Here is a 27,806-nt window from a genome sequence, read left to right on the forward strand (position 1 = left end):
TGAAGCGAATTTAAAGCTACAGCCAGGGCAAGCAGGATTGCTTCCTAGGGATCCACAAGGAAAGTGTAAGCCTCCTTAGCTCAAACTCCTCTTCCCAAACTGCTGACCTCCCCGGGACCACCGCAACCCCCCCCACCCCCAAGTCCATTACCATCCTCAGCGTGAGGCTTCTGTGCCACTTTCTGCCACGTTTTAGCCATTTTATTTGGGAAGTCACCCCGTGGCATGTTAATGAGGCCCAGTCACTAATATCAGCTGGTCCTTCGACTGCCCCTTCCAGACAGGTTTTCTGCTCATCCAACCACTTCCTGCCCGGAATTTAAAATTCCCATAGCTGTGTCACACTCAATAACTGAGCAGGTTTATGGTAGGCCCATTGAGGCAGAATATCTCACTTGCCATTCTAGGTCCTAACATTGTTCTTAATAGTCGTTTGGTAGTACAGAACTTGAGAGTTATTGAGTAAAGAGACATGTTGAAGCTTTTTGCCTTGCACTCATCAGGAATCTTCGCTAGAATACCAGTATCAGGGGAAAACAACAATTTATACTGTATGTGAAGAGAGTGCTGATTGGTTGGCAGGTGGACTCTGATTGGTAGAGGCATTGACATGGAGAATGCACCAGTGATGGTGACTGAAAGTTAACTGCCAAGCATTGTGTGAAATTTAAACCAGGCAGCTTGACCCTGATTGGCCAAGGCACTGCCCTGAAGAATGAGTCAGCGAACGGTTGTCACTTATTTTGTTTAGCTGAAATGGATGCGATGTGTATACATATTCTTTGTTTGCAAAGAACAGGGCCCTGTGTATTCATATTTGTTGCTTCCAGTACATGCAAATGCACCACACTCTGAGCCCGACTGACAATCTTAAATTGGCTGTTAGCGTAATTCTTAGCACACAGAATTATTTAGCAAATGTTGTCTAATCGCAGAATCACATCCTATGTTGGATACTGTGTTTTGAGTTTTGCAAGCACGGGCTGGTTGGGTACAGTCTGTACCTTGCCCGTGGCAAACCGCAGCTGGAGCATGCTGTTTGATACGATTCGTCAGTCTTTAGGATATACGGCCTACATACCGAGCATCACACTGGCACTGAAATTCACATATCACATTACTCATTTGTGTGATAGGCAGAACGTCTTTTTGGCTTGAGGAAATAAGTGACTGCCATTCGCTGACTCACTCCTCAGGGCAATGCCTTGACCAATCAGGGTCAAGCTACCTGGTTTAAATTTCAAACAATACTTGGCAGTTAACTATCAGTCACCATCACTGGTGCATTCCTCATGGCAACGCCTCTACCAGAGTCCACTTGCCAACTAATCAGCACTCTCTTCACATAGAATATAAATTGTTGTTTTCCCCCCTTATATTGGTATTCTTGTGAAAGGTCCTGATGAGCGCAAGACGAAAATATTTGTCATGTCTCGTTTTTCAGCAACATTGTTATTGTTCGACCTGCAACAGAATCCAGTTGGGTTCTGTAGCATCTGCTTTTTTAGGTACTAAGTGGCCTCTGAATACTCAGAAATAGGGTCACATTTCTGGTGGCTGGACTCCATCTTGGTGATGGTTTGTGTGTGCACACCTATCAGCCACCAGCTGTGTAAAGATTATGACGTTAATAAGCATGCAACATTTTCAAACATCATGCTGAAGCCTAAAACGGTCTTCCTCTTGACCAGCTGAACACCACTAGTGCTACTTAATGGGATCATGAACTACTTAGAAGTCTGTTGCTGGGTTATTTCTTCTGATGGTGCAATTGTACTTGTTGTTTGAGATTTCTTACACTTGTCTAAAGTCACAACAGTCTGCAGGGAGTTTACTGGCTAGTGTTGAACTGTTTGTTCATTTACAAATCAAAAGTTGCTGCCAGAAATGGATGGCCAACCACACCTTCCTCTATAGGAATTGAGCATGACTGGGAGAATGAAGAGAGGCAACACAGAACAGGACATGCTGCTAGAAGAGGGAGGAGGGGAGGGAGTAGCGCTCTCAGCAGGAAGCCCTATCTGTTGAAGGTCTTTAGGGAGCACTTTATTTACGTGAATTCTTGAGATGACCAATGTTTGAGGTGATTTCACTTCACTAAAGAGGCCATGACAGAAATCTACCAACTGCTGCACAGCTGTCACCTTATATCTGGGCAAGGATAACAGTGCCTGTAGCTTCAAGGTGACTATGGTGTTTAACCTTTATTCATCTGGCTCTTTTCAGGCTATTGCTGGAGATATAAGCAGCATCTCTCAGTTTGCTGTACACTGCCCCATAACAGAGGCTATTGAGGCTCTCTATACAAATAGAGAACAGCTTCATCTCATTCCTTCTTGCCAGAGGCAAGGAGGCAGAGAGGGCACGAGGGTTTGCTTGGATTCTAGAATTCCCTTTGCTGCCAGGTGTCACTGACTGCATTCATAATGCCTTGTGTGCGCCTCAAGTGACTTAGGCCATTTTCATGAGAGAGTTTTCACTCCCTCAGTGCGAAACTGGTGGGCAACCACAGGCAGCGCAGGATGCAGGTGAATGCCCATCAACCTGGCGGATTCATGCTCCATGTAGCCACTGTCACTCCCTCGGGCTGTCAGAGAACAGATTGATGGACTGCTATGTTGCTTTCAAAGCCCTTTTGATCAGTTATATGTAGACAGCAATCTGAGCTTCCACTGCAGCATTCAGACCTTTGATGAAAGCTGTTTGTTCTGCAGTTCATGTTGTGACAGTGGCCGTTAGATGCTGCAATATGATGATTTCCAGAAGGTGTGCTGATGGAAGTGACCAATTGTTCCGTGTTGGAAAGTACAGGCTCCAATATCTGTATAGAACCCCCTTGGTGCTGGACTCCTCTTTAAGATTGTACACAGGTTTTTGAACAGATTTTACAGTTCACCAATCATTTGGCTATGTCCACCCGTTAGCCTTCTTTAGGCTGGCCCACTAAAGCCCTCATCGGAGTCCTCTGCAGCAGAACTAGTGTCTGTGACCTTGCCTCGTGTGAGCTGGCATCTGCACTCTTTTCCCTTGCCCAGTGACAGGAAGATATAATGTTATTGGAAAATAGTGGTGTGTGTGTGTGAGAGAGAGATACTTAATTGGATTAAAGGCAGCTGGTCTGGAGGATTTGACGTAACAAAGATAAGCCAGGTTTGAAATGTTAAGTACATAAACATGGGGGAAGTTTAGAACGTAAGGTGTAAAAGGACAATTGCACTTTCAAATAAACCAGACTAGCTTGGATTCAAAGGAGGAGTGAAACGTGTCACCTAGCCAGGTATAGTTCAGAAACAGTGGGCAGAACATTCGATGTGCAGGCACGCGCCCGACACGCCAGAACGTAAAACGACGTGTGATGACGTCAGGTGTGCGTTCCCACGTCATCGCACTGCGATATTTCGTTCGGTGGGCGCGTGCCGGAGTCTGCTGTGCACCTGCCGATAAGTGACAGGCCTATTAAGGGCATTAACGTACTACTTGACTTCAAATTTACGCTGACTGTCCAACCTAATGGTTGGTGGGCAAGTGAAAAAGCCAAGCAGCCTTTACATTTTTTAGGAAACCTCATCCATGAGCAGGATGAAGTTTCCTAAAGCTAATATTGATTATATAAAAGCTTTATTTTGAAAATAAAAACATGTCCCATCTCATGTGACACAGAAAGAGCGCTGGACCTGACTCTCCCTCCTCACCCCGCCCGCAAAGGTAGCTCTCAGCACTACTGCTCGCGATCCACATGGGGCAGGCCTTAATTGGCTCGCCCATGTGAAATCGTGGTGCAGAGCCGATCCTGGGCGGCATTCGGCTCTGTGACCGCCCCCACCCACTCCCACCAAGCCCACCCAACCAATGTAAATTATGTTTCCACAAGATTACTGATAAAATTGTTACTACAATAAATTTTTATGATCAGAGAGGTAAAGTCCAAAGACATAGTGAAACAATGGGAATTTGCATTCAAAAGGGGAAAATATGTATAAAGGAGAGAAGGATGTGTGTAAATGCTGGCATGTTAAGATCTAACGAGTGTGAAAAGCCTTCAGCATCTACACCTCAAGCTGCTGTCTACAACAAACTGAAGCTAAGAAAACTCACTTTGAACTGGATTGTTCAGGGTATCAAGTTTCTTTGCCTTGGTCTTTTAAAATCTGTGTGTTTTACTGTTGCCTTAACAGAGGTGTAACTGGGGGTCAGATTAATTAGGAGATTTAGAAGTTATTATAGTAGTAATTTGTAGAAATATGTATGTGCTTAAAATCATTTCTCTTATTAATAAATGTTTAATCTAGTTTTGTAAAAACCTATTGGGCTCCGTGGTCTTATTACTGCTGAATTCAAAGCCCACGTCTCGAAACATACAAATTGCAAATAATAGTTGTGGCAGTTGTCTCACATTTCCCTCTGGGATTTGAGCAACTCAGCATTTACCATTGGTCATTCCATAACACCCAGACTCCTGTACACTTTTGCATGGTCTGTCACCACGTGCAGATCCCTCCTCTATCTTTGCCTCTAAAAGATGCATGATGATCTGATGCCTGCAAATGTAAGATTGAAAGACAGTGCCTCTTCATCTTCACTGCTAGCTTTTCCTCCAGTTCTTGGGTATCTGAAATGTAAAAAGGACAAGGATTGAGTTGTAGCGGTGGGAGAGGACTAAGTAAAAAATACATTTTACACCCTCTGCTGTTCTGAATCAGAAGAGGTTAAGGGTGAAGTAGGATGAATGGAGGAGGGTTTTTTAAACAGGTACCCCTATCGTCGATTACCCCAGCCCTGCCAGTGTCCAGGGCTCCTTCCATGATGACCACCACTGTCTCCTCCATCAGGGCTAAAATATGCAAACGTGCTTGTCCTCCTTCAGTCCTTTTCTGCTGCCTATGCTTATGTGCCATGTTCTCCAGCAAGAAAGGGGGAAATGTGTTTGAGACTGTCAAGCAATATGTTTGGTGTGGTGGAATAGCAGCTGGTGTGTGAAAACTGAGTTGTGGGTATGAGGCTTGTAACAATGCTAAGTGTGTGAAGGTGAGGGAAAGCATACAAATTTTAGGGTTCGGTAGATTGATGGAGATTAGGATTGAGATGAGCAACAGGGGGTACTGAGTTAGCTGTGGATGAGGTGAGTGGTGCAGTTGTTAGGATAAGTCAACTCAAGATTAACTCACTCACCTTGACAATTAAAACTCTTCCTGCGCTTCATTCATGTTCTTGGAGCAACACTTCAGGCTTCTTCCCATTGCCTCCTGCGCATCTGCCTTGAGGGCCTCCTGCCCCCCTGTGGATACAGGGCATCTCTTCTTTCCACTACTAACTTCAGTGCAGTGTCTGAAAACCTTGTTGCAGGGTCTCTTGCATGTACAGCCATTGCTCAATGTATCAGAGCACAGATTCCGTTTCTCAAATGACACCCACCACTTCTTGCAGCAAAACAAGACCTGGGTAATATTTAGGCTTGGACTCATAAGTGACAAGTAACATTCACACCACACAAGCGGCAGGCAATGACCATCTCCAAGAAGAGAGAATTCAACCATCTCCCCATGACATTCAATGACATTGCCATTGCTGAATCCCCCACTATCATCATCCTGGCGACTACCATTGATCAGAAAATGAACTGGACCAGCCATATAAATACTGTGGCTACAAGAGCAGGAGAGGGGCTGGGAATCCTGCAGCGAGTAACTCACCTCCTGACTCCCCAAAGCCTGTCCACCATCTACAAGGTACAAGTCAGGAGTGTGATGGAATACTCTCCAATTGCCTGGATGAGTGCAGCTCCAACAACACTCAAGAAGCTTGACACCGTCCAGGACAAAGGATTGGCACCCCATTCACCACCCTAAGCATTTACTCTCTCCTCCACCAATGCACAATGGCAGCAGTGTGTACCACCTACAAGATTCACTGCAGAAGCTCACCAAGGCTCCTTCCACCTCACCTTCCAAACCTGTGACCTCTTGCACCTAGCAGGACAGGGCAGCAGATACATGGGAACACCACCACCTACAAGTTCCCTCCAAGTCACAAACCTTCCTGACTTGGAACTATATCGCTATTCCTTCACTGTTATTGGGTCAAAATCCTGGAACTTCCTTCCTAACAGCAGTGTGTGCGCACCTGCACCACATGGACTGCAGCAGTTCAAGAGGGCAGCTCACCCCCACTTTCTCAAGGGCAATTAGGGATGGGAAATAAATGCTGGCCTAGCCAGCGATGCATGCATGCGGCGAATGAATAAATAAATAAAAATACGCCTCCCCTTTAAGCTGGAGACTGCCTTTGAAAGGAGATAACCACTCATGCCAAAGGGCCCGCTGATGATCCGTGCAGCCAATGAACAATGAGGGTGGTGTTGGTGCACAAAGCAATTGTGCAAAACAGCAGGTAGCCGGTAATTACTGCGCTGCCTGCCTTTCAATAAATGGACCTGAGGTTAATTATATACCACGATCCACACACCCATTTCCAAGGGTTAGCCAATTCCTCTCCTATTGGTTTATCTGTTGATCTATTTCACTGATAGAGCTGGAGTTCAAAGGTAATCACCTGGGTGTAACATACTCCAGTACATGATTACCACAATGCAAGTTATAACGTTACAATACAACATTACAGCAAATGTGTGACGTTTTTATGCAATTTAGTTGACTATTCTCCTAAATTGCATTACATTTATAAAACCGATGTAGTGCTAAGCAGTGCATTATATTTTCCAGGAGTAACCTTGTTAAATGAGGCCTCAGTGCTATACAGAAGCATCTTGACAGTGGCAACTGTAAAAAAAAAAGTCTTAGCAACCGTGTCACAAATATAATGGTATGGACAGTGATCTTACTGTACCGATCAGCCCATGTTGAGATAGAAGGTACGCCTGAAAATGACCACAAGCCACATTCCCAAACCTATAAACTTTACTGGCTTTATGTTTACAGGAAACAAATCACTTCTGTCCCTCCTGACATTCAGCATTCATCAGTTTAGCATTGTATCATTGTATACCACTTGTAGCTTTGTTCTTAAAAAGCAATTGTCCCCAAGGTTTAACCTCTACCTGATTATGTATAGACCTCTAATATATCTTCTGCAATTTTTTACTTTTGCTTGCCACATGGTTATGATTGTACTGCTATAAAATCAAATCGTTAAAATGTACTTATCAGAAAAATAACATGTTAGAAAGAACTTTAACCAACTAACTAGTTTAAAATAAATAAAATCAAATGAAGAAAGCATTAAACAAATAAAAGCATGAATCTGTTGTAACTCCTGTATATCCTAATCACATTCAGCTAAATCATATAAGGGTAGATTTTAAATCCCACCAGGCGTCTTGTAGGAGGCCCATGCAAGCAGAAAATAAACTATCCGGCTACCTCAGTGTTAGACCCAGGAGAGTTTAATTCCTGTGCCTCTTTTGATAGGCCGTTGGACCTCACTTAAACCAGACTGACAAGCAGCAGGCACCTGAATGCTTTTGTTTAAGTGTCTGTCTGAAACACTCAAGACACGGTTCCAGTGAAGTTAGCAGTGTGACCAACACCTGCACAGTTTGGACTCAGGGCATCACTGCTCCATTTGAAACTTTACAGCCATTTTATGCCAGGAAAATGGGAGCTACACATGAATTTCTACTCCATTGTTTACTTTCATCTCCAGTTTGTAGAAATCCAGATGCAAATAAAATCTTAATTCCTGCAAAAAAGAAAGGTGGCTGGCTATCTAGTCACATTTATTATGACTCAACCGCAGTGGATAAAAGTCCCAGCTACTGGAAGGGAAGCTGCTACGCTTCAGAAATTTTATAAAACATAACTGGCAATCCAATTCCATGTTAGGTCACACAAAACGTGTTCTAGCGCTGGAATAGAAATGAATGGCGGGTTGCCTGGTAAGATCAATCATCATTATCTTGGGCTGACATTTAATCTCGCAGCTACTCTTTACCTAGAAGGTCCATTAGTATGTGGAAGTGACATCTGGTATCTTTCCTTGGATTCCTGTTTGGATATTTGCAAGAGAGATACCCAAAAATGGGTACTTCATTTTTAAATAATTTTAACACTTTAGATTTTGTGAAAACACTGGGGAAATATTCAGCTGATACTTACGCTTTGATCAGTTAATGGAGGCAGAACAATTTTTTTCTCGATTGTATTCAGAACCAATTTCCAAAGTTCTTTTAGAACTCTCTTCAGGACTGTCTTCTCACAGATTTTAGCAAACAGTGTAAGGCTGAAAAAAAATTGAAAATATTGACTGTCACTAGACAATTGAGACATCAAAGGACTCGTATTATGGTTCACAAAATCTGAAGGCATATCATACATACAAAACAGCGTCACATCAACGTCTCAGCATAAAATAAGCTGGCAAGGCAGCTTTTTGTAAGTCTAACTTAAAGGCCAAATTTCCAAACTGTCCATACGATATTTGCATTTCAATACAAGTGATGGAGTATTCAGAAACGGATTACTGTAAAGCTATGAAGGTCGGGATGAAATGAATATCTTCATGCTGACATTTATTCATAGAACTACATTACTTTTTATCCAGAAGGTCCATTAGTGGCCTCAAGACGGTTTCTGCATTCAGGGCTGCACTGTTCCTATTAGCAGATGCATTCCCGGTTCCTTTCATTTGATATAATTCAATGTTCATCTGTTTCACACTTTCTTCAATTACAGATTGGAAGCTAAAATAATCAAGGAAAAGCAGTGATAAAATGATTCACGTAAGAAAATAACATTTAAGAAGCTACTATTGTCCCAAGATCAATGCAACAAAATGTGAATATAATGATTTGACCTTTTTTTTTAAACACACGTACCTGTAACAAAAAAAAATATAAAGGCAGTGCTGGAGTTCAGCTTTTAATACATGAAGCCCATCATTTGACAAGGCCTTTGGTTGCCAGGTAACAGAACACATTGACACTTTAATAGAGGGTCGTTGATGCCATTTTCAAAGGGTGTCCTTTCCACACACAATTCTCTGATTGCCGAAGTGAATGTCATGCTTGGTGACAAAGCAAGATTGGCAAAATCTGAAGAACCCCAGAGCGCTTCACATACCATGGAGCAATCAGGTGACTGTTGTTACTCAGGCAGTCATTTTGGGTGCAGCAAGTTTGAACAAGCAGCAATGAGGGACTTGATACAGTTAACCTATTTTTTAGCAAAGTCGGCTGCAGAAAGAGCAGGGGAGTGGGGTTAATTTGATAGCTGCACTAAAGAGCTGGCAGAGGCTTGATGGGCTGAACGGCCTCCTTCTATGCTGTACAATTCTAGAATTCAAAGGGCAGGGCGGGTGGGGGGGAGTGGTGGTGGGGGGGGGGGGGTGAAGGGTGGGTTGACCAGGATGCTAGGACAGCTTCTTACTCGTGTTGCAAATAACACCATGTGAACAGCTACCTGAACCTCTGCAACAAAGCAGCATTCTCCATCTACTGCACTGGATCATGTACTCTTCGATTATGGACTGCACATTGAACTTTCAAATTTAGCTGTGATAATCTGTCAACATTATTAACAACCGTGGTCATATTTCATTATCTTATTTATTGAGGAAGGATGGTTTAAGTAGGGAAACAAGGGTGCAATACTTTCTCCACAAGGTATCTCTCACCCCACTACATCTCTCTCAAATTTATAGGTAAGAAGTTAATCTTTCAGAAAGTATTTTTGATTTCACAGCTTATTTTTTTTAATCGTCATGGAAACTAAGATTTCATATAAGTATTACTGTCACATCACACAGAATGCTCTTACAAATTTATTGGTACTTTTGACATTTTTACTCAGAATATATTTCAACAATTTTTTTTTTTGGCATTATTTTATCCTCTTGAAGGCTGCCTATTACCATTGAGGAGCCGGGAATCAGGGAACCTAATTGCAAATTGTCAATGAGAATGGGAATAGGATCTTTTTAATACAAAGTGTAAATTATGGGAAAATGGTTTCCTTGGTGATAACGAAGGAAGATCAGCTAAGCATAATGCACTTGCAAAAATGATCCTTTAACATTTCTTTAGCAACAGATGAGACACCAAACCAGTATAAACCTCCCAAACTTTTTTAATGCAGCTGTGCAGCGTGCAACTCTGGTAGAATATCAGTGACAATGCAGTGCAAGGTCGTGACTATTTGTGAGAAAATATTGGATGACAGAAGGGCCTCAAATATACAGAGGAGGAGGAATGCTCGGGAGTACATCACCCCAATGACGGAACTCTGTCTCAAATACTGAGGAAAAGGATGAGCATTACATGACTAAGGAACACCCCCAGGGTCCTATCTGAATGGTATTGCAACACAGGAGAACAGGGCACATGTTAGAATTTGAAGAACATAGAAATGTAAGGCGTTTGCAATTCTGAGGGATAGAATTAATCTACACTTGGAGAGGCAGGGATTAATCAAGGACAGTCAGCATGGATGTTAAGGGAAGGTCATGTCTGACCAATTTGATTGAATTTTTCGAAGAGGTGACCAGGTGTGTAGATGCATTTGACGTAGCCTACTTGGACTTCAGCTAGGTTTGGGAGACTGACAACGAAGGTAAGAGCCCATGGGATCCAAGGCAATTTGGCAAATTGGATCCAGAATTGGCTGAGTGGCAGGAAGCAGAGGGTGATGGTCAAGGGGTGTTTTTGTGACTGGATGCCTGTGTCCAGTGGGGTTCCACAGGGACCAGTGTTGGGTCCCTTGCTGTTTGTAGTATATATAAACGATTTAGACTTGAATGTAGGGGGGGTTGATCAGTAAGTTCGCGGATGACACGAAAAGTGGTGGGGTAGTAAATATTGAGGAGGATAGCCTTGGATTACAGGAGGATATAGACGGGCTGGTCAGATGGGCTGATCAGTGGCAAATGGAATTTAATCCGGATAAGTGTGAGGTGAAGCTCTTGGGCAGGACAAACAAGGCACGGGAATACACAATGAATGGTAGGACCCTGGGAAATACCGAGGATCAGAGGGACCTTGGTGTGCATGTCCACCGGTCCCTTAAGGTAGCAGGACAGGTAGATAAGGTGGTTAAGAAGGCATATGGGATACTTGACTTTATTAGCTGAGGCATAGAATATAAGAGCAGGGAGGTTATACTGAAATTATATAAAACGCTGATTAGGCCACAGCTAAAGTGTCACGTGCAGTTCTGGAATCCGCATTATAGGAAGGATGTGATTGCACTAGAGAGAGTGCAGAGGAGATTTACCAGGATGTTGCCTGGGCTGGAGAGTTTTAGTTATGAGGAGAGATTGGATAGACTGGGGTTATTTTCCCTGGAGCAGGGAGATTGAGGGGGGACATGATTGAGGTGCATAAAATTATGAGGGGCATAGATAGGGTAGACAGGAAGGAACTTTTCCCCTTGGAGGAGGGATCAATAACCAGAGGGCATAGATTTAAGGTAAGGGGCAGGAGGTTTAGAGGGGATGTGAGGAAGAATTCTTTCACCCAGAGGGCGGTGGGAATCTGGAACTCACTGCCTGAAAGGGTGGTAGAGGCAGAAACCCTCATAACATTTAAGAAGCATTTGGATGTGCACTTGCGATGCCATGGCATACAAGGCTATGGGCCTAGTGCTGGAAAATGGGATTAGAATGGTTAGATACTTGTTTGACTGGCACAGACTCGATGGGCTGAAGGGCCTTTTTCTGTGCTGTAGACCTTTAGAACTATGACTATGTTTGTAGCGAAATTAGCAATGTTATGCAAAATACATGACATGATGGGAGATTCAATGTGTTGTAAAAATAAATTTCCAATGTCCAATTTATCCTTTTGCAATCCCCACTCCTTTAATATTTAAAACCAAACTGGGCACTTAAAAGAAGGACATGGAGTAAAACCAGTGGTGGAGCTTAAGACGAGAAAGCATGGGGAGGTGGCCACAGGTCTATGTGGGAATATCCGAGGGCACAGATTCAAGGTAATTGGCAAAAGATGCAACGGTGTCTGGAGGAAAAACTTGTTTACTCAGTGGCTGGTTATCTTGAACGCACTGCCTGAGAGTGTGAGGGAGGGCAGGTTTCATGGGAGGAATCAAAGGGGAATTGGATTATTATCTGGAAAAGTAAAATGTGCACATCTATGTGAAAAGGGCTAGAAAGTTGCACTAGGTGAATTGCCCCTTGAGGGAGACAGCACAGACATAACGGCCCAAATGGCCTCCTTCTGTACTATAACCATTCTATGATTTTCTGATTCCAAAAAAAGTTTGGAAATGATTGGGTCTGAGGACTGGGGAGAAGTGCAGAACCACATTATGTAGATATTTTATGATTTGTGCTAAATGTCACCTTAATGCGTGTCTGCACAATTATGCAATACTCATTGTGCACCATCACTAACTTCCATTCAGCACTGTTGTCTTCTACCACAATATGAAGTGACACTCACTAAGGACCAAGCATCACTACTCAATGTAAACAGCAGTGTAGATGCAGTTACAGACAATTCAGGAGAATTAAATAATGAAAAGCAGTCAGCTTCTGAGCAGCAATAAAGAACAAATATCACTGGTGTTAATTAATGAGGAACTTGCTAATGCTGCTTTTAAACTGAATGGTGATGCAGACCTTAGTGGGCCTGCTTTGTACAGCAACAGCAAAGTATTGAGGTGTAACTTGCACCCTTGTTCACAATAGTGGACTATGACAAGTGATATGGGGAGTGGGTGGGAAAGTGGAGTTGGGGCAGGAGATCAACGATGATCATATTGAATGGCAGGAGCCGTCTCGAGAGGTTTATTATTTTTTATTCATTCATGGGGTATGGGCATCGCTGGTTAGGTCAACATTTATTGCCCGTCCCTAATTACCCTCGAGAAGGTGGTGAGCTGCCTTCTTGAACCGCTGAAGTCCTTGTGGTGTAGGTACACCCACAGTGCTGTCAGGAGTTCCAGTATTTTGACCCGGCGACAGTGAAGGAAAGGTGATATATTTCTAAGTCAGGATGGTGCGTGGCTTGGAAGGGAACCTCCAGGTGGTGGTGTTCCCATGTATCTGCTGCCCTTATCCTTCTAGATGGCAGCAGATGTGGGTTTGACAGGTGCTGTCAGAGGAGCCTTGGCAGTGCATCTTGTAGGTGGTACACACTGCTGCCAGTGTGCATCAGTGGAGGGGGGAGTGAATGTTTGTGGATGGGGTGCCAATCAAGTGGGCTGCTTTGTCCTGGATGGTGTCAAGCTTCTTGAGTGTTGTTGAAGCTGCACTCATTCAGGGAAGTGGAGAGTATTCTATCACACTCCTGACTTGTGCCTCATAGATGGTGGACAGACTTTAGGGAGTGAGGAGGTGAGTTACTCACCGCAGGCTTCCTAGCCTCTGACCTGCTCTTGTAGCCACAGTGTTTATATGGCTAGTTCAGTTCAGTTTCTGGTCAATGGTAACCTCCACGATGTTGATAATGAGGGGATTCAGTGCTGGTAATGCCACTGAATGTCAAGGGGCAATGGTTAGATTCTCTCTTGCTGAAGATGGCCATTGCCTGACACTTGTGTGGCGTGACTGTTACTTGCCACTTGTCAGCCCAAGCCTGGATATTGTCCAGGTCTTGCTGCATTTGGACATGGACTGCTTCAGTATCTGAGGAGCCGTGAATGCTGCTGAACCTTGTACAATCATCAGCGAACATCCCCACTTCTGGCCTTATGATGGAAGGAAGATCATTGATGAAGCAGCTGAAGATGGCTGGGTCAAGGACATGACCTTGAAGAACTCTGGCATGGATGTCCTGGAGATTGTTGACCTCCAGCAACCACAACCATCTTCCTTTGTGCTAAGTATGACTCCAACCAGCGGAGAGTCCACCCCCACCCCCAACGATTCCCATTGACTCCACTTTTGCCAGGGCTCCTTGATGTCAAAGGCAGTCACTCTCACCTCACCTCTGGAGTTCAGCTCTTTAGTCCATGTTTGAACCAAGGCTGTATTGAGGTCAGGAGCTGAGTAATCCTAGCGGAACCCAAACTGAGCGTCAGTGAGCAGATTATTTCAAAGCAAGTGCTGAAACTGCTTGCATCTATGCAGCTGTCTGACATCTGACTGAAGGCAACCAATGGAGCCAAACAAGCTGGAGTGATGAAAAGTGATATATTTATGTACAATTTTCTGACCATATAAGCTTAAGTTATTGATACTCCAAAATACACTTTCAAAAGACCCTTCATGTAATGTAAAACTGAAATAAATTCTCAAATAATAAATAATAATTCTCAAACAAGTTGTCAACTTTTGAGACTTGCCATTTTTCTGTACTTTATGACTTGACAAACTTCTCATTTAACTACATTAATCATTTCTACTAAAAATACTATACCTTGTGCCAAAGATATAGCTCAGTTCATCCAAGACACCATTAAGCTTGACTTGTAACTCTTTCAGGATACCACTTGCCTCAGCATCAAGCTAGAAAGAAAGCAACAATCATCCATGAAACAGCAGCCGCATTATGGTTATTAACTGATTTCAGGATGATTTTTTTGTGTAAAGCTTTACATCAATCCTTGGATAATGTTTTAATGCTACGGGCATGTGAAAATGAGCACCAATCATATTTGCAGCCCTCAGAATACTATTGGTTTTCAAATCAATTCAGATGAATCGGAGTGTTTTGCTTGTGTGAAAAATAATTCAAATAAAATTCGAGTAAGCCAACTTTGCAAGTGCTTTAGAATGGAGCAGATTACACTCAACCACATGCGGCAATGTTGCATGCAAGAGAACAGGTATTTTAATCACCAAAAGCTTAAATGCACAGCCTGCTTAGTATTGCTTTATTAGGATATATTCAATTTGAGAAATGCTATGGCAAGTGTTGAAATGCACAGGGGCAATGTTATAAGCAAATTGGTTCAATACCCTTGTTTAGACATGAGGAAAACCTTAGTGATTTTGTTATTGCATGGGTGACCCCATTTACCCACCAAGCACCAGCAGCATGCTATTTCAGAACTGATCTGATCTGATTATTCTGTACATTGTAAATTAAGAAGCTTTAGACTGCTGTCAGACTTATCAAATCAAAACCCTTTTTTTTTAAATATAATACATCTAATCTCACACAATGGCTTACCCAACCACATCAACACACCATAAAACATGACGATAAGCCAAGACATGAAGCAAGGGTCACCAGTATTCTTTTTTGGGGATATGCAATAAATCTGTGCAAAAGGTTTTCAAAAGAAAGGGTGTATCTTTTCTTGGCCAATCACCCTTCTCACACATTAATAAGTTTAGGTCCTTTTTTAATGGAAACCTCTTTCATGGCATGCCCCATATCTGCCCACTTAATTTTTCTACCTTGACACTTGATGCCTCATTAAACGTGTCTAATGGTGCTCCAATTTTGGGTATTGACAAGGCTGGTTGGTATAATATAGCTAACTGCTGGCTAAACAATCCGTCATCTGGCATCAGATGCTGTGTGGAGGGACATTTTAAACAAGGGAATTGAGAGGTAAACTGCAGTGCAAAACAGATCTGCTAACTTTGATGCTCTTAAACCATTTCAGTACACCGACAATGGCCAAGCCTTGTGCTTGCTAGGAAAATGTTTACTATGCAAGTGAATTATTTTCATGACCTTGAAACAGATTTTGAACAAAAAAAAACAAGTGCATCAGCATTTCCTCGAAACAGTGATAACCAGATATACATTTCACAGGAATTTGATAATCCTATTGAAGGGTCAGATTTCATCACTTCCTGACAAATCAGTTAAAATACTGTGACATTTCATTTAGTTTATGTCGGATGAACTCAGAAAACCAACAGCATGAATCAAGTATTGAGAAAGGTATAATAACTGTAAATTTGGTGCGGGCCAGTCTACCAAGCCAAAAATTATGTTAATGAGAAACAGGCTCGTGTATTGACAATCTGATGCTGCAGGGAGTTGCTATATCACTGTATCACACCACAGCATGCATATTAATCCCCACAGGCTTTGCTGAGAGTCTTACAGAGTTTTGCTCTGTAGTGATTATATATCAGTTATAAATGATTGCAAAAAATTTGTGCAATCTTATTCACCTACTTGTTTCATTAAGCAATAATCAATGTGTGCAAATCTCTCACTTTTCTGGTGGAATTAGTTGTCTCATATTTAAATCACTTTATGGTTTGCCCCTACCTGTATCTGTAACCTCCTCCAGTCCTACCATTTCCCTAGAACTCTCCATTCCTCCCACTCTGGCCTCTTGTGCATCCCTCCCTCCACTTTACCCCGCAACTGGTGACTGTACCTTCAGATGTTTCCTTCCCAAAGCTGCGGAATTACCTACCTTAGCCTCTCCTCTCCCTCTGCTCCTTTAACCTGACTTTCCTTAAAACCCTTCGTAAACAAGCTTTTGGTCAGTCCTCCTAATATCTCCTTCTTTGCTTCTGCATCTATTTTTATTTGATTATGACCCAAGTGCCTTGGGGGCAATTATCTACAGTAAAGGCAATTATCTACAGTAAATGCACTGTACAAATGTAAGTTGCTTTTTTTACTGCTGATTTCAAAAATATCAGAAATGAGGATAGAATCTATGTAACATAGCTTTTATTTAAATTTGCAGTCTAATTTAAAAGTGTGCAATTGATTAACTTTAATTTTAAACGTACACAACCTCCTCTTAAAACATTGCAGTTAAGAGTCATTAGAGTTTCTTAAAGGCCTGACATTGCCTTTTTTTAAAAAAATTGGCAAAATATCCATGTTTTGTACAAATTAATGAACTGGTAATGAAATTATGGGAATATACGCTTGCAAAATATGAGATTCTCAAATATCTGATTTCATTTGCACAATAAAAACCGAGCCAATCAGGATGCACTTGTAATCATGATTCTTTATCGATTTTTAAAAACCAGTCAATGAGTAAATTGTTTTTTATAAATTTACAAACAAATGAGTAGATTATTTGTTACTCTAATCGGTTAATTCACAATAATAATAGAAAATAGTACAATGCCAACAGGGAAAAACATATCCTCACTGATAAATCCTTGCAAGCCCTGGTGAACTCTCCTAGCAAGTACCGCAACGTTTGGCAAGAAGGAATATGTAAATTGGAAGGCAATCATCAGAGCAGATTCTGAAAATCAGAAACTCTGATCTCTTGCAGTGAATGAGGAAGGTTGCATGAAAGAACAGGAAGGTAAAGCATAACTATTTATGCAAAGTAGTAGCGGGAGACAAATATACACATGGTGGAAAGTTGTAGTTGTAAAAAAAGGGACATGCAAAAAGCTACACCTACAGAGCGTAACGTTAGCAAGGATGTAACGAAGTAATAGAACTGAAAATAGCAGGACTATGTAAATAACTTTATGTGCATCCTAATGGGAAGGCCTGAGAGCCAAATCACTCTTTCTCAATCTTTAATGACTGAAGGGGTATGCTGTACAATGGAACAGGTGGTGTTAGTCACCTTGTAAACCCCTAATGGCATATGAGCAAGCTATTGTCAGTCTGTTCAGGACAGTGTGTTCAGAAGATATGTAGTCTGTGGAGATTAAAGGATAGTAAGGAACTCTGAATCCTATTAGTCAGATATTTTATGATATGCTAAATGAACATGTCCACAGTGCACAGTAAAACATGTGACTGCAGTATCTATGAGTTTAAGTACACTTATGCATAATTTATAAGTTGCTTTCTTCACAGAGCAAGAGAACACAAGTCAGCCTCCAGTTGAAGAAGAAGAGTTGCACCTCTCGTTCAAGTAGTTGCTAACACAGGTACATAAGCACTACGCATGGCTAAGAAAGGATAGTAGTGAGGGTGGGTGAAGAGGAAAGAGCTGGTGCAGAGCAGAGATTGAGCATGCTGTATGCCTCTCCCGAACTGTATGTGATATGGTAATGCTTTGAAACAGAGACTGGTACAGCAGCATATTGAGAGGTCACACACCCTCTTGTGCATGACAGTAAGTACTTGAACACCCAGATATATGTGTTGTCATCTGTCAGATGGGATGACACAAAGCAACTAGCCCAGCTGAGGAGACCCATGGGCATTAATGCAGGTGCTTCTGGGTTAGTTGTAAACAGACGCAGCATGATTTCTGGTTCACTTGCAGCTTGCCAGGCGCCTATACAGCTATACATCAGCTCCACTCCTTCAGTTAGAGGTGCATCTGCTAGTGAGCTGCATTTAAGGGAAGTTCACAACAATCAAGATTGAATGCATACACCTCTACCATGCAGAATTAAATAGAATTTGTTTAGCTTTACAGTTTTGAAGTGTCACCAGTGGTTCAGTTGGTAGCACTCTTGCCTCTGAGTCAGAAATTTATGGGTTCAAGTCCCAGTCCGGGACTCGAGCAGGAAAATCTAGGTTGACAATCTGCAGATTTTATCTTTTCATTGCAAAAGTTCAGTTGGCTCAAAGGAAAGCTAAGTGTTTGGGCCTGATTTTACTTCTGTGTAAGTTAATGTGTTCTGAGTTAAAATCTCACCCGTTAACTCTGGAATAGACCTTCAGCGTTCAAGTTGATGACAATGGTGACACTCACTGCTATATATAGTGCACTGCAGATGGCTGGCTTTCCATGACGATCTTCACGGACCGGTTGGTGTGCCTCAGTCATGGCCTCCCTGGTGAACAGATTCCTCCTGCATTATTCCTGTGCCATGCTTAAGTAGCATTTCTCTCTGGTCCTGGGCTACTCTCTTCCTCCAATGTGGTATGTCCACTAATGGCCATTACACCTGCACTACCTGGCGTAAGGCTTCTCTACACTATGTATTTTTGCCATTGCTGTGGTTAATGCTTAGAAATTTTGCTACACCTGAAATGCATTAATGCCAGATTTGACCAGGAATAAGTGCTCATTTTTCAATTTGAGCGTGTATCTCTGGTTTAATGACCTTAATTTTAATAACAATGTAATACCAGTGACTGCACTCCAAAAGAACAATTAATTGCACTTCTTGACATTTCCCAGACACAAGATAAGCTGGTATATAAATGCAAATTCTCTTTGTCTTCCTGAACAGCCAAAAATTGACTTTTGCACTTTTTGATAATGCTCATTAATCTATATTGAAGAATGAGAATCCTGAGAACATTAGCTGCAGATGACTAGCCTTTCAATGTCCTCTGCCTAAGTCCCATCACTATTTACTTGCATCTTTTTACTAAAACTTGTAAAGCCAGGAATGACAGTGCCTAAATTGCTTTAAATTATTTGATAAGGCTCACAAAATACTGCTGGCTTAATATTGGAAATTTAATCCTTGAGCACATATGAAAAAAATGCTATTCATTTATTGAAAGTAATTGATAGAGAATGTGGCTGCTTGGGTCGATTCATCGTGTGGATTTATTTGCGCATGTTTCATTTAACATAGCGAAACTAACCTACTCAAAGGCTATTCACGAGGAGTTAATTTGCTCAAATTTCCCTCCCAAGTATTCCAATACGTAATAATATATGATTTTTGAAGAATCAATGTGCACATTCTGGCCTTCAGCAGTCAACAAGTTCAGATTTAGCAACATAAATCTGATTCAATAAGATTTACATAATAGAGCAAGTTACAAAAAAATCTGCAATTGCTTTTAATACATTGATATGTAGGCCAGAATTCAGGATGGGACCTCAGGCGTTAGTCTGCCTGAAATCATATGAATCAGTTGTTCTAATAATCAACCGGATGTCCGATTAAATATTGTAGCACTGTGCCTGAGGCATCATGAGAAAGTGTTCATGCTATAGTGCACCATAAAAGGAGGATTCAATATATTAATATTCAGAGATGTACATTATGTTTCCATTTCATCTGCAAGACAGATGCCAAACTGTAGAAGACATTAAATTCTCGAGTTGTGCCAAATGCATCATGATACATAATGCATTATATTTACAAGCACGGGATTATTTGAGATATGAGAGGAAGGGCAAGTTAAGGGATTTATCAATGTACCTTGAAAATCCATTGACAAAGACAGCCAAGGACCAAGGTTAAAAAAAAATGTAAGAATATAGGGAATAGAAATAGGAATAGACTTTTTGGCCCTTCAAACCTGCTTCTCTTTTTTTAAAATTCTTTCCTGGGATGTGGGCGTTGCAGGCAGGGCCAGCATTTGTTGTTCATCCCTAATTTCTCTTGATAAGGAGGTGGTGTTCCATCTCTTGAACCGCTGCAGTCCATGTGGTGTGGGTACATCCACAGTGCTGTTGGGCAGGGAGTTCCAGGTTTTTGACCCATCGACACGAGGGATAGCGATATACTTCCAAATCAGGATGTTGTGTGGCTTGGAGGCACACAGGTGGTGGTGTTCCCATGCGTCTGCTGCCCTTGTCCTTCTAGGGTGGTGGGGGTCACGAGTTTGGAAGGTGCTGTTGAAAGAGGCTCAGCAAGTTGCTGCAGTGCATCTTGCAGATGGTGCACACTGCTGCCATTTTCTATGGTGGCGGAGGGAGTTAATGTTTAAGGTGGTGAATGAGGTGTTGAGCTTCTCGAGTGTTGTTGGAGCTGCACTCATCCAAGCAAGTGAAGGGTATTCCATTAATTCCAGATTTGTGCCTTGTAGATGGTGGACAGGCTTTAGGGAGTCAGGTGGTGAGTTATTCACTGCAGAATCCCCAGCCTCTGACTTGCTCTCAGCCACAGGATTTATATGGCTGGTCCAGTTCGGCTTTCTGGCCAACAGTAATCCTCACATTGTTGATGGTGGGGAATTCAGCAACAGTAATGCCATTGAGTGTCCAGGGGAGATGGTTATATTCTCTCTTGATGGAGATCATCATTGTCTGACACTTCTGTGGCTGATCTTTTACCTCAACTCCACCTTCTTGCACTATTGCCATATTCCTCGATTCCCTTAGTATCCAAAAAATCTGATAATCTCTGTTGTGAATATATTCAACAACTGAGCATTCACCACTCCATGGGGTAGAAAATTCCAAAGATTCACAGCCCTTTGAGTGAAGAAATATTCCCTTATTTCAGCCCCAAATGACCAACCCCTATTCTGAGACTACGGCCCCTAGTTTTAGACTCCTAAACTAGGGAAAATATCCTCCCATCATCTAACGTTCAAACCTCTTCAGAATTTTATATGTTTCAATTATATCACCTCTCATTCCACTAAACTCAAAAGAATATAAGCCTAGTCTGCTCAATTTCTCCTCATAGGACAATCAAATCATCCAGGAATCAATCTAGTGAACCTCTGTTCTGTTTCTAAGACAAGTATACCTTTCCTTAGGTAGGGAGACCAAAAATGTACACAGTACTCAGGCTGTGGTCTCATGAAGGCCCTTTTGTTACAGAACACCTAGAATTATAATATGAATAGGCAGAGTTAACATGGATTTACGAAAGGGAGGGTTTTTTGACATTGTAGTTAACAAGGTAGATAAGGGGGAACCAGTGGATGTAGCATATTTGGATTTTTGATATGGTGTCAAACAGGAGGTTGCTGCACAAAATTAGGACAAAATTGGAGATTGTGGGCAATATATTAGAATGGATTGAGCATTAGTTAACGGTTAGAAAATAGAGAGCAGGAATAAAAGGGTCATTTTTGAGTTGGCGGACTGTAATTAGTGAGGTACCACATGGATCAGTGTTTTGGGTGCAATTACAATTGCAGGAAGACTTCACTCAAACTCCAATCCCTTTGTAATAAAGGCTAACATACCATTCGCTTCCCCAATTGCTTGCTGTACTTGCATATCAATTTTCTGTGATTCATGTACAAGGACACCCAAGTCCCTCTGAATACCAATATTTCCCAGTCTCTCACCATTTAAAATATATCTGATATTCTACTCCTTCCAAAGTGGATACACATTATTTATGTCCATTACATTCTTGCCCAGTCACTTAATCCGTTTGTATCCCTCTGCAGCCTCTTTGTATCCTTTTCACAGCTTACTTTCCCATCTAGCTTTGTAACCTGGATGCATTGTGGTCCCCTCATCTAAACAGTGATATAGATTGTAAATAGCTGACACTCCAACACTGATCCATGCGGTACCTCACTAATTACAGCCTGCCAACTCAAAAATCGCCCTTTTATTCCTGCTTTTGGTTTTCTAACCATTAACTAATCCTCAATCGATGCTAATATATTGCCCACAATCTCTAATTTTGTGCAGCAAACTCCTGTTTGACACCATGTCGAAAATTCAAATACACGACATCCACTGGTTCCCTGCTAGCTACAATGTCAAAAAACTCTAAGAGGTTTTTCAAATGTAATTTCCCTTTCATAAATCCATGTTAACTCTGCCTATTCATATTATGATTCTAGGTATTTTATCATGTTCCTATTAATAGATTATAGCATTTTCCCTAATACTGATGTCATGCTAACTGGCCCATGGATGCCTTCTCCCTCCTCCTTTCTTGAACAATGTGATACATTTGCTATCTTCCATTTGACGGACTGCTCTAGAATCCAGGGGATTCTGGAAGGTCAAAACTAATGCATCTCTGTAGCTACCTCTTTTAAAACCTTAGGATGCAGATTTGTCTGCGTTAAGCCCATTAATTTTTCAAGTACTATAACTTTACTAACAATAATATTTTTAAGTTCCTTTTTCATTAAACCCTTGGTTCGTCATGTTTTGTAGAATGTTTTTTGCATCTTCTACCGTGAAGAGGGGTACAAAGTATTTGCTTAATGTCTCCGCCATTTCCTTATTCCCTATTATAATTTCTTCTGTCTCTGCCTCTAAGGGACCCAAATTTACTTTCATTAATATCTTCCTTTAAACAGACCTATAGAAGCTTTTACCATTTGTTTTGATGTCTCTTGCTAGTTTAATCTCTTATTCTTGTTTCACTTTCTTCATCAATTTCTTGGTCATTCTTGGCTGAACTCTCAGGTTCTTCCAATCCTCAGGCTTACTACTCTTTTTGCTATTGTTATATAGTTAAGGTATTTCATATTGCAGCGGATGCTCATTAGACCAGTTTTAACCCGAGAAGCAAAATCCCACTGATTTAGTGCAATGCAGTATCAAACTGAGCTATTAAAATAGCAAGGAACTAAGAAAAGTTGGTGTTATTGTAAACTATGGCTATTTGAGTTTGATTTTTCACTTTATAGGCTATATTTTCCCTCTAGGGGTGGGAAACATAGATCACAACTGTTTTGAGGTCCTGAACTCACCCTTGGGGTGGGGGAGGTAGTCGTCTCTTATCTGTGATTTTCCACAGGGTTACTAATTAATGGCCAAAGGGAAGGTTGCTGTCCATTTAAGGGGTGTGGGCAGGCTCTTGAATTTGAAGGGTCAATCAGCTTGAAAGAAGTAGTAGGCTATAATAGATGGTAAGAAAGAGTGAGGGTGCATCAGGATGGAGATGCCCTCTCTCCAACTTCTTTAAACCTTTAATTAAAAATAGATTCAGCAATCAGGCCACCACTGTTGAGGATTGGGGCCCGAGAGGAGGTGTTTTTGGGAGGGTGGGGGTTTGGAAACTCTCTTAGGACAGCCTGTGGTTGCTCCTACACCCAAAGCAGGCAGGGAGGGCTTCTACATCTCTGCAGGAACCAAAACTGGGCCCCCTGTTGCATATGGGAACCTGGAGGACGCGTGGAAAATTCAAGTTGGCCTCCTTTAAAGGGCCTCAATGAGGCTTTTAATGAGTCTGATGGGCTACGCACTGCCAGCCCCCAATCCTGCCTCTTCAATGATGGCATGAACGAAGGATGGAGCCAGTACACTAACTGGCAGGACTATTTTTAGCTCCCATGAATCTCTGGCCCTGGCTCTGGCCCTGACAGGGGACCAAAAATCCAGTCCCACATAATTTCAGTCACGGGACCATTACAACCAGTTATCTCTCAATGGTAATATTTCTTTATTAAGTCTAACATAAAGTACTAAATATTACTATTAACTATTGACTTTACACTCAGATAATAGTCAAATATTCACTGCGCACAGGCTGAAGAATGTTGGGGTCATTTCCCGACTTTGCACTTAGGGTGAGGAGCCTGCTATAAGTTGAAGTCACCAAATTTAACCAATTTAATTTTACTCTCTGACAAATATTAAATATGATGACTAAATATCCACATCTCAAATGATACTGCTAACTCCTGCTTCATTTATTTCGATACATAGCACAGTTGGTAACTACAGGCCACACTGATATTCTATTATGAGTAATAATAGGGGAGATGGTGGCATAGTGGTAATGTCACTGGGCTAGTAGTACAATGTGATTCTCTTAGGCTAACCCATCCCTACATCAGCCAGACAGCACTGTGTGTCAATAAGATTAGCTGAGTTGGACTGAAACAGTGTTTTGTGCAGCAGAATCCATTTTCTACAAAAGTGCTGAAGGAAGGAAAAAGTTTGTAAAAGACGATAGGAAGTTCACTGAAGACAGAGTTAACAAAATGATAGCACTGAAGAGGAAAGTTTGTGGTGAATCTAATTAAGGACTTGTAGTTATTAACCAAAATAACATGAGAACATAAAAGAAATAGGAGCAGGAGTAGTCCATTCAGCCCTTCGAACCCACTCCACCACTCTGAGATCATGGCTGATCATCTACTTCAACACCATTTTCCTGCACTATCCCCATATCCCTTGATGTTTGTGATGTGTAAAAATCTATCAATCAGTCTCTGTCTTGAACATACTCAACGACTGAGCCTCCACAGTTCTCTGGGGCAGAGAATTCCAAAGATTCATCAGCCTCTGTGTGAAAATATTCCTCCTCAGCTCAGTCCTAAATGGCCTGCCCCTTATACTGAGACTGCGTCCCCTGGTTCTAGACCCCCCCTCCAGCCAGGGGAAGTATCCTTCCTGAATCTGCCTTGTTGAGCCTTGTAAGAATTTTGTATGTTTGATAGAGATTTTTATCCCCACTTGCTTAGCCTCTCCAAATCCCCTTGAAGCATCTTTGCATCCCCCTCACAACTCACGCTTCAATTAGTTTTGTGTCATCTGCAAGCTTGGAAATGTTGCATTTAATCCCCGCATCCAAATCATTGATATAGATTATGAATAGCCCTGGGGCCAAGCACTGATCCTTGTGGTACCCACGGGTCACAGGGTTTTGATCCATTATCAAGTTGAAAATAAGGTTGAAGTACTGACCTCGAAGACACAGGATCCATTTTAGAAATGAAACTTTGCGATAAATTAAACATCAAAACCAGCGCTGAGCGCAAACGTAACAGATATCGGAGCCTCAGATAAAGGCATTCCTGTGTATAATCCAATGGGAGGGTTTCTGGCACGTGCTGTCTGCAATGGGTACTGCATGTTCATGGCAGCTCTCTTTCCTGTAGCAACTTGAAGGAGCAGAATTTTGAACTGAACAGGATTTTTTTTTTATTTAAAAATGCTCTGTACTCACATTAGTTGTTTGAGGGACTATTAGAAGTTACTGGGAGCAAAGTTTTCATATAAATATTTAACATGTTCTTTTCAAATTATTCTCTCTGCTCTCTTAAATGGGCATTAGTTTATTTATTTTAAATGGATGAATGCCTCTGTTAAAATAGAGAACCTGGTATTTGATACATTGTGTGCCATAACATCACTCTCAGCTATTTCCAAGCTTAAATGGTTTATTTTGGTTTCAGGTTCAGAGCATAAGTGCAAATTAATATAACAATTTCTTTACTCAGGGCCTAGGTACACAAGGTCAGGATAAGAAAATGTTGAAGATGGGTTCAGAGTGCACCTAGAATATTTCTGTAATGAGACCCTGCACATTCAACTAGGAAGGATTCAATGTTGGGTCTGGTTAATGAAGCAGGTCATGAAGGTAACCGGAGCAGAAAACAGAGGAAATAATAACCAGAGCCTAGCTGGTCACATGGAATTGGAGTAAATAGTTTTGACCTGAAAATTATCCAGTTGGACTAAAACAGAGATTGTAGTTCAGATTAATTGGCTGGATAAAAAGGCAGGTGAAACAGTAGATCAGCAGTAGGAAATGTTTAAATATGAAATAGACACATCCCAAATTGGTATAAAGGAAATGAATCATAGTCTGAGGTGCCATAATTAAAGAAATAAAGAAACTGAAGAAAAATTTAGATTAAAAAAAGGCGTATAAAGTCAGTAAGGGTCAGCTTCCATAAATATGCTGAGTAAAAGTGTGACCATATGTTCAATGCTGTACTGAGCTTTGAGCCCTCCTACATCCTATTGATTACTTTCACCTCAGTAAAAACGCCTAACTCTACCCCTACCTCACTTCGTTGCTGCTGAAACCCTTAATAATGTCCTTGTCTCTTCTGGACTTGATTTTTCTGATGTCCTCTTTGTTGGCTTCATATTCTCGACCCTCCAAAAATCCCACCTTCTTCAAAACACACCTGCCTGTGCGCTGTCCTGCCGTAACTCTGTTTGCCCATCACTTCTATTACCACTGATCTGCAAACATCCTGTTTCCCCGCACCCCAGCTACAAACTCTGAATGTGAACTTCTTAGCCAGTTTTTCAAACTCCTTTAGGGCCTTGTCCTACCTGCAATAATCTCCTCCCCTGCAGTAACCCTTGCTCTTCTGACTCTGAATCTGTCCCACTTGCTTTGCTCCATCATTCATGGCAGACCTTTCAGTCTTTATGCCTTACTTTCTGCAACTCTTTTACAGAAGGGCATCAAAAGCCATCTTTTCAACCAGGCTTTACAGTCCTCTATTCTAACACCTCAACCATGGCTCCTTTTCCCCCCTTTTTTTTTATATCTTACCCTCCCTCTTTAAAGGCTTAGGATATATTCCATGTTAAAGGCATATTGTTCTTGAAAATGAAAAATCTGAAGGGATACGGAATGGGTGAGGAATTGTGATTAGATTAGACTGTACCAGTATAGGTCTCATGCTGGCACAAGCACAATGAGGCAAACAGACTTCTTCTGGGTTATAATTTTTATAATTAAAAGATTTTCTTTCGCATTGACAAGATGTATAGAAACAAAAGCAAAAGGGGATGGCCAGGCTGGAGGTTTGTAATGTGACTAATGGGACCTGCTCAAGGTTGAGTGTAACCCCACAATGACTTAGGAAAGGTGAATCATCAGATGACATGAATGAACTTCACATATGACGAGCCCCTAAAGTATACTCTATTTTCAGAACAAGCTCCGAGGAATACTCACTGTGAATGCAATGATTCCACTAATTGTCTTCATGCAGTTTATTTTTGTAGATAGCTGACCATATTTGGAACAGGTATGGTAATATTATTCAATAGATTATTTTATTCATTACATCAGCATGCAATTCATAAAGGACGGGGAATAAAATGCATTTTAAAAAAGATGAATGCCAGCAACTAGATAGTCCCCAGAGTAACTGCAGTTTCCTATTACCCAAAGTGCATGTCATTGTGTTTGTAATCTGCATATTGGATCTCAAACGGTATCGATGGACTTGTTAAAATGATTCTGATGAAACAATTCCAATTACGCTATTTTCCCCCAACACATTCATAAGGCTAGAGCATGCCACTATGCAAACTCCCTGAACTAATCTAAATGTAAAGTGTGGGCAGTTGACTACACAGCTAAAGCATTAATGGATTAACTCAAATATGCCAATATTGATGAGACATGTTGCAACTGAAGAACCTACATATTATTAAAGCCTTGCGCTACTCAGGGATACGATTGCCTATGTGCAGGACAGTGGTGTGGACACCTGCCTCATCAGCCTGGATCAGGAGAAGGCCTTTGACAGAATATCGCACACCTACATGGTAGATGTGCTCTCCAAAATGGGGTTTGTGGAGAGAATCCGCAACTGGATCCAACTGCTCTACACTAACATCAGTATTGCAGTCTCAATCAATGGGTGGGAATCAGATAGCTTT

At 41.6% G+C, this 27,806-nt stretch overlaps 1 protein-coding gene across 7 annotated transcripts in view; it reads right to left on the reverse strand.

Annotated features, from left to right (window-relative positions):
* unc13c (unc-13 homolog C (C. elegans)) overlaps positions 1–27,806 on the reverse strand; it is a 585,292-nt gene that overhangs the window by 72,258 nt on the left and 485,228 nt on the right. For all 7 annotated transcript variants that reach the window (XM_078530361.1, XM_078530365.1, XM_078530363.1 and 4 more), the window contains 3 exons: positions 14,330–14,418; positions 8,546–8,695; positions 8,112–8,235 (listed from right to left, as the gene is read on the reverse strand). In XM_078530361.1, the coding sequence (XP_078386487.1) occupies positions 8,112–8,235; positions 8,546–8,695; positions 14,330–14,418 (363 nt within the window). The remainder of the gene's footprint in view (positions 1–8,111; positions 8,236–8,545; positions 8,696–14,329; positions 14,419–27,806) is intronic.

Source organism: Cetorhinus maximus, chromosome 26 (assembly GCF_964194155.1).
Source record: "Cetorhinus maximus chromosome 26, sCetMax3.hap1.1, whole genome shotgun sequence".
Classification (NCBI taxonomy): domain Eukaryota; kingdom Metazoa; phylum Chordata; class Chondrichthyes; order Lamniformes; family Cetorhinidae; genus Cetorhinus; species Cetorhinus maximus.